Source organism: Sceloporus occidentalis, unplaced genomic scaffold, assembly GCF_023333645.1.
Source record: "Sceloporus occidentalis isolate IW3139 unplaced genomic scaffold, rSceOcc1.0.p SCAF_7, whole genome shotgun sequence".
In the NCBI taxonomy this organism is placed as follows: Eukaryota; Metazoa; Chordata; class Lepidosauria; order Squamata; family Phrynosomatidae; genus Sceloporus; species Sceloporus occidentalis.
This window is the reverse complement of record NW_028316987.1, coordinates 95,730,584-95,749,465: the sequence shown is the minus strand read 5'-3', so window position 1 is coordinate 95,749,465 and position 18,882 is coordinate 95,730,584. Positions and strand designations below refer to the sequence as shown.

The window sequence follows — 18,882 nt, the reverse complement described above, 5'->3', positions numbered from 1 at the left end:
ATATTATTAAGAATCATATTGCTGCAGGAAAGATTATGGTGGATTTGACATCACAGATAGTTAAAAATAATAACAACTGACTACAAAGTCAAACTAAAATTTGTGGCATTCAAATTATTCATCAGTATGGACCCTTACTTAAATTGTACATTAACCGAGTCGTGGTTAATCTAGTCCTGGAACTCCAAGATCAAACAGTGACCCAGACCTATAGTAAATATCTGTAATTCTTTTGGATGACTCCTGCTGTATTTTCTAAAGAGTGATTTAGGACACTAGCAGAGAAAATGAAAAAAAAATTGTGAAGAAAAATGAACCTGCCCTACCTTGTTGGCACGGAGTTGCTTGTAAACATCTGTCTGCTGCCTTATGCGATACTCCAAGTCCGTAACTTGAGCCTGCAGCCATGTCCATCGACAGATAATGGCTGCTCTTTCCATGGCCCACTGGCGCTCAGCTAGGCGTTTTCTGAAAAACAAGCATTTGCATGTTGTTAGTAGCACTTTCTCAGACTTCACAGTTCTCATTATGAGGAACACACAAGCAACAAGACTGTAGAAAAATGAATGCTTATTCAAAGTACTGTAGCAAGTTCCGATTATATTTTCCCAGGCCACTTCCCAAATTAAGTATTTCTAGCAACAAAGGTCACACCTGACAAAACCCAATATTTTAAGGACACAACAGAATTAAACAGCCATCTCCTTCATGAGGAAAAGCAAAACCAATAACTAAGTATCATGGATGACACCTTTTAGACCATGAGACACAGAACAGCAATATACATTTGGCAAGACCGTATCTCCTTGTTTGAGCCAGCCTGGGCCTTGAGATCCTCAGGTGAGGCCCTTCTCTCAATCCCAGCACCTTTGCAAGTTGGTGGGGACACAAGAGAGGCCCTCTTGGTGGTTCCCCCGGACTCTGGTACTTCCTCCCTGAGGAGGCCAATATGGCTCCCTCCCCCCCCCCCCCATTCCCTTTTCCTTTTGTGTTGTGTCTTTTTAGATTGTAAGCCTGAGGGCAGGGAACCGTCTACTATCCCCTCTATTGTAAGCTGCCTGGATCCCCAGTGATTGGGCGGCATATAAATAAATCCTATTATTGTTGTTGTTGTTGTCCTACCCTCAGCAGGTTAAAACCTTTTTATTCAGACAGGCTTTTAAAACATAAAGAATTTAAAGAATGAGCTATGGGGTACTATATGGTTTAACTGGACTGTTTTTAAGGGATTTCATCATTTTAAATTGCATGTTATTCTTTTAACATGTATTTCAATACTCCTACAGTTTAATTTTAATGCTCAATTTTTGGGTGGTTTCAATTGTATTGCTTTTTAAATTGAGCACTGCTTTGAGTCCGGGGAAACGTGGGAGGATTATGAAGATAACAGTATGTTACAAGGATGATCTTCAGTTCATAAGACTTGAAAAGCAAATTATTTTATTCAGGGAGAATACTGTCAATGGCTACATGCTACTTCCAAACATATCAGAGGCAGCATGCCTCCAAATAACAATGGCTCACATACACTGGAAGAGAGCTACTGCTTTCCTGTTCTGCTTGTGGGTTTCCCTGAAAATATCTGACTAGTCAAAATCAAAATCAGGGTAATATAATAAGCTGATTCTTCAGATGATGGACATAGAGAGAGAGAGAGAGAGAGCAAACACAGTGGGCCCTTGGTATCCACTGGGGTTTGGTTCTAGGACCCCCTGTGGATAACAAAATCCATGGATTCTCAAGTCCCACAACATCATAGTGAAATAGTGTCCCTGATATAAAATGCCAAAGTCACGGTTTACTTCTTAGAGAAATATACAGTCACCCCTCCGTTTCAACAGACTTGAAGTCTGTATCCCTCACCCATTCACAGATGGCAAATGGAGTGGGACAAAATGGGATGTGCGCTTACAGGTGCCTGTGCGCACTTGTCACTCTTGCCTTGTAAAACTTTAAAAAAAAAACCAAGCTCTTTCTCTTTGGTTCCTTCAGCCAGAACTCTGCATGTACTTTGGTCTCTTCTTGTCTTGAATACTCCAACTTCACCCTCTTTGTTCTCCCACTATTTCATCCTTAATCCCTCACCTTGATCCAAACCTTTGTTTTGATTGAAAGGCAAATTAACCTTTAAAAGTCCATGGCAGGGATGTTCACATCATGCTTCTTCCTGGAGCCACTTCACGGCCCCAACTGCTCTGGGAGTTGGAGAAGGGCACCCGTAATCTGTGGGATAGCTGGCATTTGGGGGAGGTGGGACTGCCCCAAATTGGCCTTGGATCTTTGGGTGAGTCAATATAAGGAAGTTCAAAGAAAGAATGTCTTTAATTTTTGCATGCTGTCCCACTCTTACTCATGATGTACCTACAATACCCCAGAAGTCACAGGGAAAGGAAAGGATTGGAAACTTTTCTTCTTTTCTCATGTTAACTTATCTTAGGACTGTAGTTCCTACAGTCAAAAGCATCTGTGACTGTTGCATGGATCACAGAACTTCCCTTCTAAAATCACTATGGGGCTCTCTTTCTGCTCTTAGATCTAGGGACACGTTCATTGCACTTATTGACCTTGCTGTCCCCTTTCTCATATCCTGGTTTATCCTGAAGCTTCACAACTCCAGCTGTATTACCCTCTAACATCAGAAGGTCTCCTGCTCTCTCTAACCTATCTGCCCTTTTGCGTTTTGACCTTTATACACTCTGGCCCCAAACCTCTCTGCAATGCAACCTATCCTACTTATAGCAAATCCCCATCATCTTCCCAACTCCCGCAGAATCCTCTGAGCTCTCATCTGACCTCTGAAGAGGTGGCTCTGCAGGATCCCAAGCCTTCTTTGTCCCCAAATATACTTCTGACATGATAACCAAAGGAAGGAATGTATGCCCTGGCATGCATAATTTTTATCCTACTGCAGCCAGTGTGGTAAAGGAAACTAGCAAAAGAAAGAACAGAAGAAAAAGAATATATTTGCATAGGGCTGGTCTTCCACCTATGGATCTTTGTGGTCCACCATGAGAATTTCTGTGTGGAGTTACCTAATAATAATAATAATAATAATAATAATAATAATAATAGGTTTTATTTATATACCGCCCAATCACTGGGAATCCGAGCGGTTTACAATAGAGGGGATAACAGACAGTTCCCTGCCCTCAGGCTTACAATCTAAAAGACACTACACAAAAGGAGAAGGGAATGGTGAGGGGGGAGGGAATCAGGTCCAGCATTCTTCTCTCCCTCTGAGGCCTGGACCAAGGTAGATGGACCGGAGGGAGGGCTCTTCTTCTTCAGGCTAGCCCCTGATGGAACTGGGCCAGCCTACTCTCTCCCTCAGAGGCCGAAAGATGACAGTTAGGGAGGGAGGAGCCTCTTTCTTCAGGCTAGTCACTAGTCACCTAGTCACTCCATCACCAATGCTCTTCTACTCACCTCAGTGATAATAAGCCTACATTCTTAGATATATAGCATACATCACTGGTCTCAATGGGACATATACCAGGGATGGGCGTATAGTACCTATCTGGGCGTAAGTCCAGTTGAATTCAGTGACTGCCTTCATATATGCATGCATAGGCTTGTATCGTTATTTCAACTAAGATTAGATTATCTACCACATTCCTTTCTTCTGATGTTCTAATTTTGCTTTTCCAGCAGGAAAGTGTTTCCCTAAGGTATCACTCTGCTTTTCTGATTAAAAATAGGCTCACATGTGAATAAGTGGCCTCTCCTACCTTAGAGACTAAGGGGTTTATAGTGACAAATGCATTTGGTATAGAACATTCGAACTGTAGGCTCACTGCCACTGAAACAAATACAAGGTACTTTCTCATTTTTCTGTACAACAGAACAAAAAGTGTGTACAGTCAGCCCTCCTTATCCAGATTCCTTATCCACAGAGTCAACCATCCACACCTTGAATGAATATATATATATATATATATATATATATATATATAGCACATGCTTATATATGATACATATATGTGTGTGTGTGTGCGTATCATATATATATATATATATATATATATATATTCCAAAAAGCAAACTCTGATATTACTATTTTATATAGGAAACTTCATGTTACTGTGCCATTGTATGTAATGGGTATCCATGGATTTTGGTATCTATAGAGGGTCCTGGAACCAAATCCAGTGGTCCCACTGTATTTCAAAATCCACAAAGGAGGAACAGAAGTCTTAATAATATAAAGTTCTGAACACTTTTGCCGAATTATGCTATTGTCTTTAGGGAATAATCTCAGTTCAGTGTCAGAACACAGTTGGCCCTCCTTCTCCACAGATTTTTTTATCCACATATTCAAGCATCTGTGGCTTGAAAATATTTCAAAAAAGTATAAATTCCAAATAGCAAACCTTGATTTTCCATTTTTATAAGGGACACCAACTTACTATGCCATTGTATTTAATGGGACTTGAACATGTGGGAAATAGAACATTTTGTATACTGTAATCAACAAAAAACTTCCTGCTTTGTCACAAACTGCACTTTTGACTTCTTCCCTAACATTTTGACACTGCGTTAACTGTTATGGTTTAATGCTATGGCATCCTGGATTTGCAGTTTGGCCCAGGGCTATTCAACATCTTTATCAATGACCTGGATGACAGAATTGGGAGCATACTTATCAAATTTGCAGATAACACCAAAGTAGGAGGAGTAGCTAATACTCCAGAGGATGGATCAACATTCAAAATGACCTGAATAGACTAGAAAGCTGGGCCACAGATAACAAAATGAACTTCAACGCAGATAAATGTAAGGTATTGCACTTAGGGCGGAAAAATTAAATGCACAGATATAGGATTAAGGGGGACACCTGGCTTAAGGAGACAACATGTGAAAGGGATCTAGGAGTTCAAGTTGACCACAAGTTGAACATGAGTGAACAGTGTGATGCAGCAGCTAACAAGGCCAATGCGATTTTAGGCTGCATCAATAAAAGTATAGTGTGTAGATCAAGGGAAGTAGTAGTGCCACTATATTCTGCTCTGGTCAGGCCCCACCTGGAATATTGTGTCCAGTTCTGGGCGCCACAATTCAAAAAGGATGTAGAGAAACTGGAGCAAGTCCAAAGGAGGGCGACTAAAATGGTGAAGGGTGTGGAAGCCATGCCCTACAAGGAAGGACTCCGGGAGCTGGGGATGTTTAGCCTGGAGAAGAGAAGGTTAAGAGGTGATATGATCACCCTGTTTAAATACTTGAAGGGATGTCATATTGAGGAGGGAGCAAGCTTGTTTTCTGCTGCTCCAGAGACTAGGACCCGGAACAATGGATGCAAACTGCAGGAAGAGAGATTCCACCTCAGCATTAGGAAGAACTTCCTGAGAGTAAGGGCTGTTCAACAGTGGAACACACTCCTTCCTCGGAGTGTAGTGGAGCCTCCTTCCTTGGAGGTCTTTAAGCAGAGGCTGGATGGCCATCTGTTGGGGATGCTTTGATCTGGATTTCCTGCATGGCAGAATGGGGTTGGACTGGATGGCCCTTGGGGTCTCTTCCAACTCTATGATTCTATGAAAAGGAGAAGCTGAAAGACCAAGATCTTACTTCACTTTTTACTAGGTGCAGCCAGAATGGAAATAGTGAGAACTTGGGAAATATTACAAGGTGTTAAAATCTGCCAATGGTTACAAAAAAGTTTGGAAAATGATACTGTTAGAAAGGTTGATCTGTTGAAATCATCTGTCATGAGGAGAAATTGGAGAAGATGTGATGTATGATGCTTTCTATTCTTTCAACATGTGACAAATAATAATCCAGACTAAGGTTTACCAGGTGCTCAGATTACTTTTTGGAAACAGAAATTTAAATTTAGTTGAATTCTAGTAAATTTTGCCACAGTTGAATAAAAAAAAAAAAGCTCATCTTTAATGTCACAATAGAGAAAGCATCAGAGGTGCCAAAACCAAAGACAAATGGGTTTGTATTCAAAATATATACAACATATAGAATGCTATAAACAAAACATATGTACAATACAAAACATATACAACACATAGAATACTATTGTGATTCCTCACCAATACATGACTTTTTTGTTGTTGTTTCATCTTTAACATCAAACAAGTGGCATAAACAATATCTAAGAAAAATATATATTGGGGGAATATGTTTTTCTAACAGCAGGATTCTATACTGTCTTCCTCCTTCATCATTATCTGAGCGTTTCTAGGAATACTTCAAAGTGCTGGTCATGACCTACAAAGTCCTCTATGGCTTAGGTCCAGACTACTTGAAAGACCCCACTTCCCCATAAGAACCTGCCAGAACCCTAAGATCTTCAGCTTTCTCTTTGCTCCACCACCATCACAGGCTCATTTGGTGAGGAACTAAGAGAGACTTCTCAGTGGCTGCTCCTACCCTTTCGTGGGAGATTAAGCTTATCTCATCTTTACTACACTTTTATCCCATCCATAAGAACTCACAACATTGTACCCTAGTGGTTGTGCCAAGTGAGGTTATGCTATTACGGCACAGGATATTTTCTTGTAAACCCTAGTACAAACTATGATTCACTTAATGGAGATGGAGGACAATATGCTGTACGAATTAGGAACAAGAGAGATCAAAACGACGCCATGCGCTACACTCCAATGAGGGGTGGGCAAAGTCCACAGGTATGTAACCCTGCTGGGCTCCCTGTGCTGCCAGTTTTTTCCGACTGAAAAAGAGTGAATGGACACTCTTGGAAACCTTCAGAAGACGCAACTCGCTTTTTTAAAAGGCTGCAGGAGAACACCCTTCATTGCTGAACATCATAAAATTTTTCAACACCAGAAGTGGACTCCCTCCCCTTTTTGCCATTTCTGTAGTGCACTTGAGCACTGAGTAAAAAATTGGCTCCCCAGATCCAACACCCACCTTTGCTCTAATGCAATGAAGCTAATAGTTGCATGCTCTATTTATTGTCAGTCCTGTGGGGATTGTGACCTAGAGACTGCTATTTTAGCCTGAAAGGAATCAGGCTGCACTCCTGAGTGGCCAATCTGTCTAGGCCCAAGAGTCTCAAGGGTTTATTAACAGTCACAGAAGTTGCTTCTGCAGGTGCTTTCATGCAGCGTCCTAGAGAGCAAGCAAGTAGTTCAACTCTAAAGAGATTAGGCCGGGTCTGTTGTCAGAGCAAAACTAGAGCAACTTTCTAGATTCGTCAACTGTTTGTTTCTTACTGTCTCTAACACTTCCAATGTTATTTGTCTCGGGCCAAAACATTACCAGATCAATAAGTTATGGTACAGATAATCACTCTAGATTTAGATGGGTGTGTGTGCTTTACAATCATGTTGCCTTCTGAATTAGCAACTTCTTTAAGGCTAACTCCGTCTCCCACTTTTAAACTCAATAGGCCATCAAGACACAACAAAGGCAAGTTACTGACCCACATGTTTCTCTAGCCCTGCAGCATGCCCAATTTACAAAGCATGTGAAATGGGGATAGTGCAGTCAGACCTTTTGAACCTTTCCAGAGAAGCTTAATTTGCTCTGCTGGTTTTGAGATTTATACAAACTCTAGCCCTACTGAAGGTCCTTCAAAGACTTGAGAAAGCCATTATTTGTTGTTGCGTGCATTCAAATCATATCTGATGCCCTTTGTTTTTCGTCAAGGCACACACTTTAGACATAGACAGTTGCATACATGAAACGCCACAGTCTGAAACACCAGTGTCTCAAAACCAAAGCTTACTTTCTAACTCTGAGAAAGTAAGTAATTTAAGTTCTGCCTTATGGTCTCTTTCACACTACATAAAGTACTACATAATGGAGACAAATACAACTTTAACTGCTATGTCTGCATTCTTCCTGTGAACTCCAAGAGAATTCTGAATACTTCATGAAACTGCAAATCCCAGGATTCCATGGGATGGAGCTATGACAGTTAAAAGTTCTACCAAAGTGTTGTAATTGTGTAGTGTAAAAGACATATGACAATGTGAACTACAGCCCGCCCTCGCCTGATGCGAGGGATCCGTTCCTGACACACACCCCTGCTGTGTAAGGCAAATTGGGCCTATGCTCAAGCCCCTTTGTTTGAATGGGGTCTGCCCCTGCGGTGTGTGCCATAAGCGCACGCCCCATTCACCATATTAGGGCTCGCCATCCACATGACCTCAAGTCCGCGTATGGCGAGCCCACGTATGGCACGGGCGCCCTGTCCCACCAGCTGACTTCCGATACATGTCCTTTAAGGTTCAAACGGAAATAAGACTGAACATGGAGAAACTCAGCTTCAAATCCATAGTAAACTACTCTGGATGCACTCCATTACTGCACCTGCTGCTACACAAATATTAATCATATGGGGCTTTGTCTTAAAAATTTATTTACCTATTTAATAACCTTTACACTCATTTCAGAACTTGATATGTTTATACAATCAGGGAGTGAATGAGAGGCTGCAATGACAACAAAGAGCTCTTTCCAAGATGAGGGCTCTTGGCTCACCCCTCTTTCAACCCAACAAAACACATTCTGGTTAACTAGCTATGTCTTTTTCTGGGTGTTAAGGTTACCTCCCACTTGACTACTGGAACATATTCTTATATCATGCTGGCCATAAAAAATGTTTGGAAAGTTCTGCTGGTACAGAATAGTACTACCAGTTTGGGCATTAAATATAGACACATTAATCTTGCTTGCATGAATCGTGGGTGCATGAACCATTACCTAATCGACTTAGGCTGCTGGTTTTAACCTGAAGTCCTAACCAAGTTACCCCTCTGACCAAAAGGACTGCTTTGCTCAGCATGGATCCTCCTCTGAATCCTGACTCCAGTTGCCTCTGCCTAACACTGGTCTGCCCCAAGGCCTGTTTGGTTGTTTTGTCAAGGCAGAGGAATGTCTTCATGGAGGAGGCTCACCAGACACAGCTCCTTAATGGGAGTCCATGACTTCCAAATATCAAAGCACATTTCACCCACATAAACTACAACAATATACACACATTTCCCAGAAGAAAAGCTGGTGATACTCAGAAAAACACATGCAGCAAAATCAAATAAAAAAATAGCCAAACAAAAATGCTTCCTCACAAAACTCGTGAGTTCTAGAGACGTTCTGTAACACAAAATGGAGGAGGCAAAACTCACCACACCAGTATCTCCAAACACAAGGCCCCATAAACCATCCACCTCCAAAGACAAAGGCAAATGAAACCCTACAACCACCAAAGTCCCACACAGCGGCAATTCTCAGATTACGCACACTGCAACCCCACCACAAAAGGCCCTAGGCAGCGCCCCAAAATCCACAAGCTAATTAAAAAAGTCAAAAAGCCCCACACTCAGCCATGCCTACCTTGCATCTTCCGCTAAACATTGTTAAACCACTGTTAAAACAATGATTGGATCCAGCCAATACATAAGCAAACTAATGTACTTCCTTGCTATGCTAATGATGGCAAAACCATTAACAGAAAATGGGAAAGATTAACGTCCATTCCACACCCCTCAAATGTCTCTCCTCCTACTTTTCACCTCACCCTTGGTCCTTCTGTTGCGGTGTGCCTTTGTTTCTCATTTATGGTGCCCCTGAGGCAAACCTATCAGGGAGTTTCCATGCAAAGATTTGTCCAGAGGGGGGCTGCCTTTGCCTTCCTCTGAGGCTGAGAGAGTGCCACTTGCCCAAGGCCACCCAGTGGGAGGACCACATTCAAACCAGGACAGTATGCTGAACTCAGACCAAGAAAGAGACTTTACCTGCAAGGAACTTAAAGCCACTTTGTTTGTTTATTCTGACCTCACTCTTTTTCCAAGGACCTGAGGTCAAGGCATGCTTCTTTCTTGCTTCATTTTACCCTCCTAAAAACTCTGTAAGGGAGATTAGACTGAGGGGGAGCAACCTGCTCCCTGCTATTCAGTTAGTTTTATAGATGAATGGCAATTCCAAAATGATCTCTCACAGTGACAGTCTAAACAATACAAGAAAGTTTAAATACCTTGAAGGCACCAGGTGATGGAAGCTAAGCAAGCTCAGGCTGGCTAGCACTTGGATGGGGGACCAATGTAGGCTGTATTTCAGAAGAAGCCAGTGACAAACATTCCTTACCTAAGAAAACCCTACAAACCCTGTATGTAAGGAGATCTTGTAGCACCTTTGAGATTAACTGAAAGAAAGAAGTTGGCAGCATGAGCTTTCGTAGACTTAAGTCTACTTCCTTAGAAACATCTAAAGAAATAGACGCAAGGCTACAAATGCTTACACTACCAGCTATTTTTGTTCAGTTAGTCTCAAAGGTACCACAAGATCCCTTTACATACTGAGTTTACAGACTAATATGGCTACACCTTTGAATTCTAGCCCTATGAACTGTAGGCAACTTAAAACCATATACACACGACATGTATTGGCAGGACTAACCGCAGTTGTGCCCAGTGTCACCTAAGCACAGGGCAGCTTCAGGCACAAAGGAAAGCCAGTTGCCCACTGCCTCCGGCAACAAGGTGCCAAGTTTTGACACACCTCCAAGAACTGGTCAAGACTTTCAGGAAACATGAAACGTGGCAGAGAAGTGGCTGGATCTGCCTTTCCACTTGGACATCAGGCCACAGCCTTCTGGCCTCCCTGCAGTTTGTAGGCACCAAGTGGGTGGCTACTCAGAAGAGATGCACAAACACACACACACACCCCACTCTTGGAGGCAAGCAAAACTATCCAACACTGTTCCCTTCCTCTTTAAATAGAAGGGGGAAGAGAATTTATTTAGACTGTTTAAATCTAAAAACAGGCAACTGTCAAGTTAGCTCTGGGGTGATTAAAAAAGAATGATGCAAAACCAAATAAGAACAGCTTTATTTTTGCACCCCTTCTTTTTAAGCACCCTGTATTTGTAAGCCAACCCAGGAGCCTTTCTGGCTAAAGGGCGGGATATAAAAACCAGGTTGCGTTTCCCCTATCCACCAAAATGCTTGGGTTGGGATTTTTTTGGATTTTGGAACTCCTTTATTAGATTCCAGCTACATAATGAAATCTCTTGGAGTCTATCAGACTGACACTCCAACCAATGCAAGAAAGATTAAATGCCTTGAAGGTATCAGGGCAAGGACCTGATCTTGGAAACTGAGCAAGGTCAGGCTGGTTAGTACTTGGATGGGGAACCACCAACCTGGGTTCAGATTCTGAACATCAAATTCACTTATGTTTCGTATACACCTCAGACACAGAGCCTGAAGGTAATTTTGTTGTTGTATGCCTTCAAGTCATTTCTTATGAGCAGGGGTCGGCAACCTCCGGCCCGTGGGCCGAATGCAGCCCGCGGAGACCTTTCAGCCGGCCCTGGCTAACTTCTGCCGCCGCTGCCGACTGCAGCTAATCACCGCTCCGGGCACCACCATTTTATTTCTCAAAATGGCAGCGAAGTCTCGTGTGACCTTTTCCGTGATCGCGTGAGACTTTGCTGCCATTTTGAGAAAAAATGGCGGCGGCCTCTAGCAGGCCCACTCTGGCAGCGGCAGCGGGCCTCTGGGACTTTTTTGCCGGCCTCTGACGGGGCCTGGGGCTCCGTTAGGGGCCGGCAAAGAGGAGGAGGCCTGGCCCCCCGGAGGGTGGAAGCTCCACCCCCAGAGGGTGGAAGCTCCACCCCCGGTACGTAGCCCCACCCCCAGATGGTGGAAGCTCCACCCCTGGCTTCAGCCCCCCAGTTGTCTGAGGGACAGCAACAAGGCCTCCGGCTCAAAAAGGTTGCCTACCCCTGCTTATGAGTTATGACAATCCTAAGGTGAAGTTATCATGGGACTTTCTTGGCAGGATTCATTTGGAGCAGTTTTACCATTGTCTTTCGCAGAGGCTGAGAGAGTGTGACTTGCTCAAGGTCACCCAGTGGGTTTCACGGCAGAGACGGAATTTGAACCCTGGTCTCTAGAGTTGCCGTCCCACATCAAACCAATACTTCATGCTAGCTCCCAGTTCTTATTTTAGGAAGATATCAAGCTGACCTTAAATAAATAAAGAGCAGTCTTCCTTGCAGAGGCAGCATGGTCTAGTGGTGTCTTAGTAGGATCAAGGATCACCGTATATTTATTTGTATCTCGCTTCCCCCCAAAAAAAACTGGAACTCAAAGCAGCTTATAGACTAAAAGCAGAGTAGAATTAAAATGGAATTAAACTATTACAAAATTAAAACAGATCATTTCTTTCAAATATAATACAATTAAAGAAAGATAAAAGCACTTAAAAACCACACATTTTGAAAAGAGTAAAACAGCCCCAGGACACTCTTTAAAGCCTTTCTGAACCAAAAGGTCTTGGCCGAAGGAGGCCTCCTTGGGAAGAAGGGCATTCCAGAGCCTAAGGGCAGCCCCCTCAAGAAGGGCCACTTCTGGGATCTCTGGAGACCAGGGTCCGAATCATGGCCAGGGAAACCCTCTGGGCGACCTCAAGCCCATGGCAGCCTCAGAGAAGGGCAAACCCTCTCTGAACAAAACCTTGCCAAGAAAACCCTGTGATGGGCTTGCCTTAGGGTCGCCACAGCTCAGAAATAACTTGAAGGCACAGAAAGAGTCCTTGAGGTTTTGTGAGAACCACCCTACACAGCAATGGGATCTGCGACAGCAAAGTCAATCCTCACTTCAGTGTCCAATGATAGACAGTGTGCCCTTGGTATCCGCTGGGCCTTGGTTCAATAACGCCCCATGGAGACCCAAAGCCCTAGATGCTCAAGCCCTATTATATACAATGGCGTAGTGAAAGGGTGTCCCTTCTGTAAAAGGTCAAAGTCAAGGTTTGCTTTTAGGAGCTGTTGCTGTTGTTGTCGTTGGCCCTGAGCTGACTCCCAGCCATGCGGAGCCTGGGGGCTGCCAATCCCTACCCAAGGCCCCTGGCGCAGCAGACCCTTTCCCTCTCTTTCTCCTTCCCTCCACCTTTCCTTCCGAGGGAGCGGTGCCTTCTGGCTCTGCTCTGATCAAGGGCCCATCGCTTTGGCTTCTTGGAAGAGACAGATTTTTAACCTGCTTTCAAGCCCTGGATAGTTGGGTCCGTGAGTATTTCCTCCTTCCCTGGCCTGAGGGAAGCTAAGAGCGCTTTTCCTCGCCTACTCCAGGATGGTTTTGTGAGAAGGGGGGGGGGGGGAGGTCATGGCCTCCGGTTGTTCCGGCTTCTCCTTTTAGACCGGAGTATGCTAAGGGACAGCCTTTCACTCCTCCTGAGGGCATCCCAGCAATGGATCACACAACCAGGGTCCAAAAAGCACAGGCTGCACAAGCAATCCGGTCTGAGACTGCTTTCAGTGCCCGGGCTCAAGGCCAAGGGATCCTGGGAGTTGTAGTTTCCTGAGAGACCGAGACTCCTCTGCCGCCCTGAACCGCAACTCCCAGGATTCCCCAGCAGCGTGCTCCGAAGCCCCCGGCAGAAAGGGCCCGGCCTCAGAGGGGGCTAACTAGGATGCTGGGCCCGGGGCTGCATCCACACTGGCCTGGCTGCTGCCCTGGGCCCAGGCCCGGGGATTCTGGGGGCTGGAGTAGGCTGTGGGGCCTGCCTTCCTCCAGCTCCCAGGCAGAGGGGCCTCCTCCTTACCGGGCGTCCAGGGGGCGGCTGAGGGGCGCCGCGGGGGCTTCGCTTCCCTCGCCGTCGGAGGCCGAGGAGGAGGAGCAGCAGGAGGCGGCCTCGGAGGAGGACGCGGAGGACGCGGCCTCGGAAGAGGAGGAGGAGACGGAGGCGCTGTCGGTGGCGTCCGAGTCGCAGTGGCGCTGGGCGGCGCGGAGGCGGGCGCTGGCGGAGGAGCCCAGGCGGCGCAGCTCCGAGCCCAAGGCGGACGGCGACGACGGAAGCGGAGGCGGGGGCGAGGACGGCGGCGAGGGACGGACCTCATTCGCCGCTGCCGCCGCCGCCTCGGCCAGCCCTGCCAGCTGCTGCCGGACGTGGCGCTCCACTTGCCGGGCCTGCAGCGCTCGGAGGCGGCGGCACAAGCTCCGCGCGCGGCCCCACAGCGCGGCCTGCCGGGCCCCGGCCTCCGAATGCCGCCCGGCGAGGCCCACGTCCTCCTCGGGCCCAGGAGACGACGACGAGGACGACGACATGGCGGGCGCCGCGGAGGCCATGAGGGGAACCACCGCCGCCGCCGCCGCCGCCTCCTCCTCAGGGCGGGCCCGGGCTCTCCATGGCGGCCGCCGCCACAATGTCCGCCTCCTCCTCCTTGTCTCCCTCAGGCGATCTCGCGCATGCGCGGCCCACAGCAATGGCGGCCCCGCCAAAAACACTCGCCTCAGCGGACTCTCCCAACGCTGTGTCCTGCGACGCGACGCTTCCTGCGCATGCGCGGACTCTCCCCCTCCCCTCCGCGCACGTGAAAAAGAGGGCTTCTTTGACACGCATGCGCAGTAATGAAAAACAGCAACACATACACACACACCGCACGTCCTACGTCTGCCGGCCACGCCCTTCCATGGCGGCCCGAGCGGAGCGCATGCGCAGGACGCTCCCGCTATAATGCCTGGCTTGCGCATGCGCCTTAGCTGCTTTCTCACCTGAGAGCGGGGGACCAAGGACCACATTCTAACAACAGCAACTCGTGTTCTCCTTATACAGACTCAGCCATTCCCAGCTTTGGCTCCTTGCAGATTTCTGGTAGAGATTTAGCAAAGCCATGCCTGGGCCTTGGTTACAACTGCACTAAGGAATGAATGCGGAACACACTGCAGAAACAATCCACTTTGAGACCGCTTTAACTGCCCTGGCTCAGGGTCAAGGAATCCTGGGAATTGTAGTCTGCTGTGGCACCAGAGACAGAGAAGGCTGTCTCACAAGACTACAATTCCCAGAATCCCCTGGCAGTTAAAACCGTCTCAAATTGGATTATTATTTCTCCGGTGTGTTTTGAACCTAAATCTCGGTTCTACAGACTTAACAGGGCTTAGTAATAATAATAATAATAACAACCACATCTTTAATCCCACTCTCCCAGAGGATCGAGGGGCCTCAACAGCAGCAAAATCCATGCAACGCAAAAATAAAGTAATAAATAGATTTTAAAACCCCCATCATCCCTCTTCCTCCCCAACAACTATATCACAATTCCAACATAACAATAATTAGAATACCCTATACATCCTTAAAACAATTAAAGACGGGACAAACAGGACCTTTGAATCCTATGGCATCCTGGGATTTGTAGTTTGGTGGAGCCCTCTGTCAAAGAAGGCTGAATCCCTCACAAAACTACAAATTTCACTGCGTTAATCCTGCAGTGCAGATTAGTCCCTAGGCTGCCTCTACACTGCAGACATCATCCATCTGGACACTGCTTTAACTGCCACGGCTCACTGTTAAGGAATTCTGGGACTTGTAGTTTGTTCTGGCACCAAGAATTCTGTGGTAAAGGGAGATAAGCCTCTCACAAAACTACGGATCCCAGGATTCCTCACCACTGCGCCATGGCAGTTAAAGCCGTGCCGAACTGGATTAACTGCTGTGCATATTAGGCCTTAGGGTCCATCTTAAAAACTGCAGATTTAATGCGGTTTTTTAAGATTATATTTATATATTTTCACATTGTTGTACTGTTTTTAAACTGTATTGTTTTATACCTGTTGTTCACCGCCTTCAGTCCCTGAAGAAATGCGGGATATAAGAAAACAACAACAACTGGATTATTTCTGCAGTGCGGATTCAGCCAAGGAAGACAAAATCTCTTACAAAACGAGAAACCTCAGAATGCCATAGCACTGAGCTATGTCAGGTGAAGTGGTGCCATATTGCATTAATCCTGCAATGTGGATGCAGCCCTAGCAGCAGTTGCACATTATCTTTTTTATGATAGGCTGCCTAGGCTGTGAACACTTTTGCCACAGGCAGAAAAGATAAAGGCTGCATCCTTTCACCCTGGATCTGTTCACAACTTAAATGCAGAACATATTATACAAAGAGCATAGAGCATACAGAAGAAGGAGGTGTGAAAATAGGAAGAAAGGATAGCAACCATCTAAGATATACAGATGACACCCTAATACTAGCATAAAGCATCATAGACCCAGAAGGAAAGTCAAGAAAGCAAGTGCAAAGGCAGGAGTAATGCTGAACGTAAAAAACAATTACCATGGAAAATCTACACAAACTCAACCTAGACAATGAGGAAATAGTGAGAAGCCAGTGTGGTGAAGTACTTTGAGTGTTGGACTATGATTCTGGAGACCAGGATTCAATTCCTTGCTCTGGCATGAAACCCTTGGGCAAGTCACGCTCTCAGCCTCAGAGGAAAGCAATGGTAAACCTCCTCTGAACAAATCTTGCCATGAAAACCCCATGATAGAACGTCTTAGGGTCACCATAAGTCAGAAACAACTTGAAGGCACACCACCACCACAACAACAACAAAGAATTCCTGTACCTAGGATCAAACATTGACTAGAATGGAGACTGCAGCCAAGAAATCATAAGGAGACTAGGAATGGAAAGGGCAGCCATGGAAGAACTAGAAAAGATCCTGAAGAGTAAAGATATACAACTGAGCACCAAAATTAGAATAATCCAAGCCACTCTATTCCCCATCACTATGTTTTTATGTCAGAGCTGGACAGTGAAGAAAGCAGATAAAAAGAAAATCAACTCATTTGAGATGTGTTGCTGGAGAAGAGTGCTGAGGTTCCCATAGACAGCCAAAAAGACAAACTAATGATTTCCGAAAACAGACCAAGTCAGAAATCTCCCAGGATGCCAAGATGACTAGACTGAGGCCATTGTCCTTTGGCCGCATCATGAGAAGGCATACATTATTGGAAAGGACAATGATGGTAGGAAAGGTGGAGGGAAGTAAAAAGAGGGGAAGGCCATATACTAGATGGATGGACTCTGTTAAGAAGAGCATGCAGAGCAGTGGAGGACAGGGAGTCTTGGAGATGTCTCATCCACAGGGTCACCCGCAGTCAAGATCAACTTGAAAGCGATTAACAAGAAACAACAAAAGAAATTCATCAGGTGAAGTTGACCGGTTATAAAGCTGTTCACATTACAGGCGGCCCGCTGCAAACAAAGGAAACGTGGCATTGCAGCTCACAAGCCTTTACTCCCAACTTTGACAAATCAAGCAACTTACAGGTACTATAAAAGACGGAATTATAAGAGGGAGAAAATCCCCAATTCAGTAACCCGAGAATGGGAACCATGTAGCCCTCGACATGTTGGACTGCAGCTCCCTGTATCCCTCATCATCAGCTAGCTGGCTAGAGCTTCTAGGACTTGAAGTCGAACAATATGCCCATAGCCGCATGGCTTCCAACCATAGAGTAGCCAATCCTTCCAATAAAGACAATCTTATTTTTTTTAATGTATCTAGGACTGTGCAGCAAAAAATTAGCTCTGCAGAATTAATGCAGTTTGGCACTGTTTTAATGGCCATGGTTCCATCCTATGGAATCCTGGGATTTGTAGTTTCTCGTGGTACCAGAGCTCTCTGACAGAGAAGGCTAAATATCTCACAGAAGTACAAATCCTAGAATCCCATAGCATTGAGCCATGGCAGTTAAAGCTGTGTCAAATTACCTTAATTCTTGGAACCATAATCATCCCATTCCTGATGCTGTTAGCCTCCAGCTGATGTTTGACTCCAACTCTCATCATCCCTGGCCAATAGCTAGCTTGACTGGGGCTGATGGGAAATAGACTGCAACAACATCTGAAGAACCAGCAGTTATCCAACACACACACACTTCAGCCAATTCATTATTTTTATGGAAAAACAGCAGCTTGCTCCAAAAGCTCTAAATCTAGGACTTCTTTCTCCTGTTTGCCCAGTACAAAATACTCAGGTGTGCAAAACATGAGCCTGGCAATGACTGACCATCCTACTCTAAGGCTTTTCCTCTTAAGCTTTTACACCATTCTAATTTTATTCCTTTACAAAAGAAGATTAACAGCAAGCTCCCCATCTTCTTCTACCAGGTGACGCAACTAAGATGCAACAACAAATTAATATTATGCGTTAATAAATATTTTCCATAGGAAAAAATATTAGAAATGCAAAAATGTAGCTTATACTGTAGTCTTCTATTAAACAGTGAAAGACTATATTTGTGTGTATCCAAAACCACCATGTTCAGCTTTGGCTTTAGTTTAGAACAGAGATGTGCTGGAAGGAAGGAAGGAAGGAAGAGAAATATAAGATGAAGATCAAGCTCCTCCCACCTACTCACCCCATACATTTAGCTTAGCATCTGAGCAAAATTACCATTAATTAGTTGTGTGCATTTTTAAAGGAAAACATGGTAAATAACAATATGATTATCAAAATATCAATATTGCTCCTCCCTCCATAACTGTCATCCTTCGGCCTGTGAGGGAGGGAATTAGTCTGGCCCAGCTCCATCAGGGCTAGCCTGAAGAAGAGCCCTCCCTCCAGTCCATCTGCCTTGGTCCAGGCCTCAGAGGGAGAGAAGAATGCTGGACCTGACCCCCTCCTCCCCCATCATTCCCTTCTCCTTTTGTGTTGTGTCTTTTAGATTGTAAGCCTGAGAGCAGGGAATTGTCTGTTATCCCCTCTGTTGTAAGCCGCCCGGATTCCCAGTGATTGGGCGGCATATAAATAAATCCTATTATTATTATTATTATTATTATTATTATTATTAAAATGACTCTCCCTGGAAGAATATAAACTGAGAGCCTATGCGGACGACCTTGTGTTAACGCTAACTAACCCTGTGGAATGTAGTGAAATCCTGATAGATGCTATGACAGAATTTGGTAAGGTTTCCGGATATAAAATTAATAAAGAAAAAACTGCAGTTATACCTATGAATATGGATAAAGAAGAAGTAGATACTGTATTTTGAAAGAAAGAACTGGATTTCAAATTCAAAAAATGGTTAGGTATCTGGGGATTAATATAACAAAAAGAAACACAGAACTGTTTAAAAACAATTATGAGAAAGTATGGAAGAACATTAAGAA

General features: G+C 45.0%; 1 protein-coding gene across 1 annotated transcript in view; it reads right to left on the bottom strand.

Annotated features, from left to right (window-relative positions):
- LOC149310163 (KAT8 regulatory NSL complex subunit 1-like) overlaps window positions 1-14,230 on the bottom strand; it is a 51,821-nt gene extending 37,591 nt beyond the window's left edge. Inside the window, exons 1-2 of the mRNA XM_089533829.1 lie at window positions 13,519-14,230; window positions 327-468 (exon numbers count right to left, since the gene is read on the bottom strand). Coding sequence (XP_089389955.1) covers window positions 327-468; window positions 13,519-14,042 — 666 coding nt within the window. The 5' untranslated portion in view covers window positions 14,043-14,230. The remainder of the gene's footprint in view (window positions 1-326; window positions 469-13,518) is intronic.
- Window positions 14,231-18,882: the final 4,652 nt, after the last annotated feature.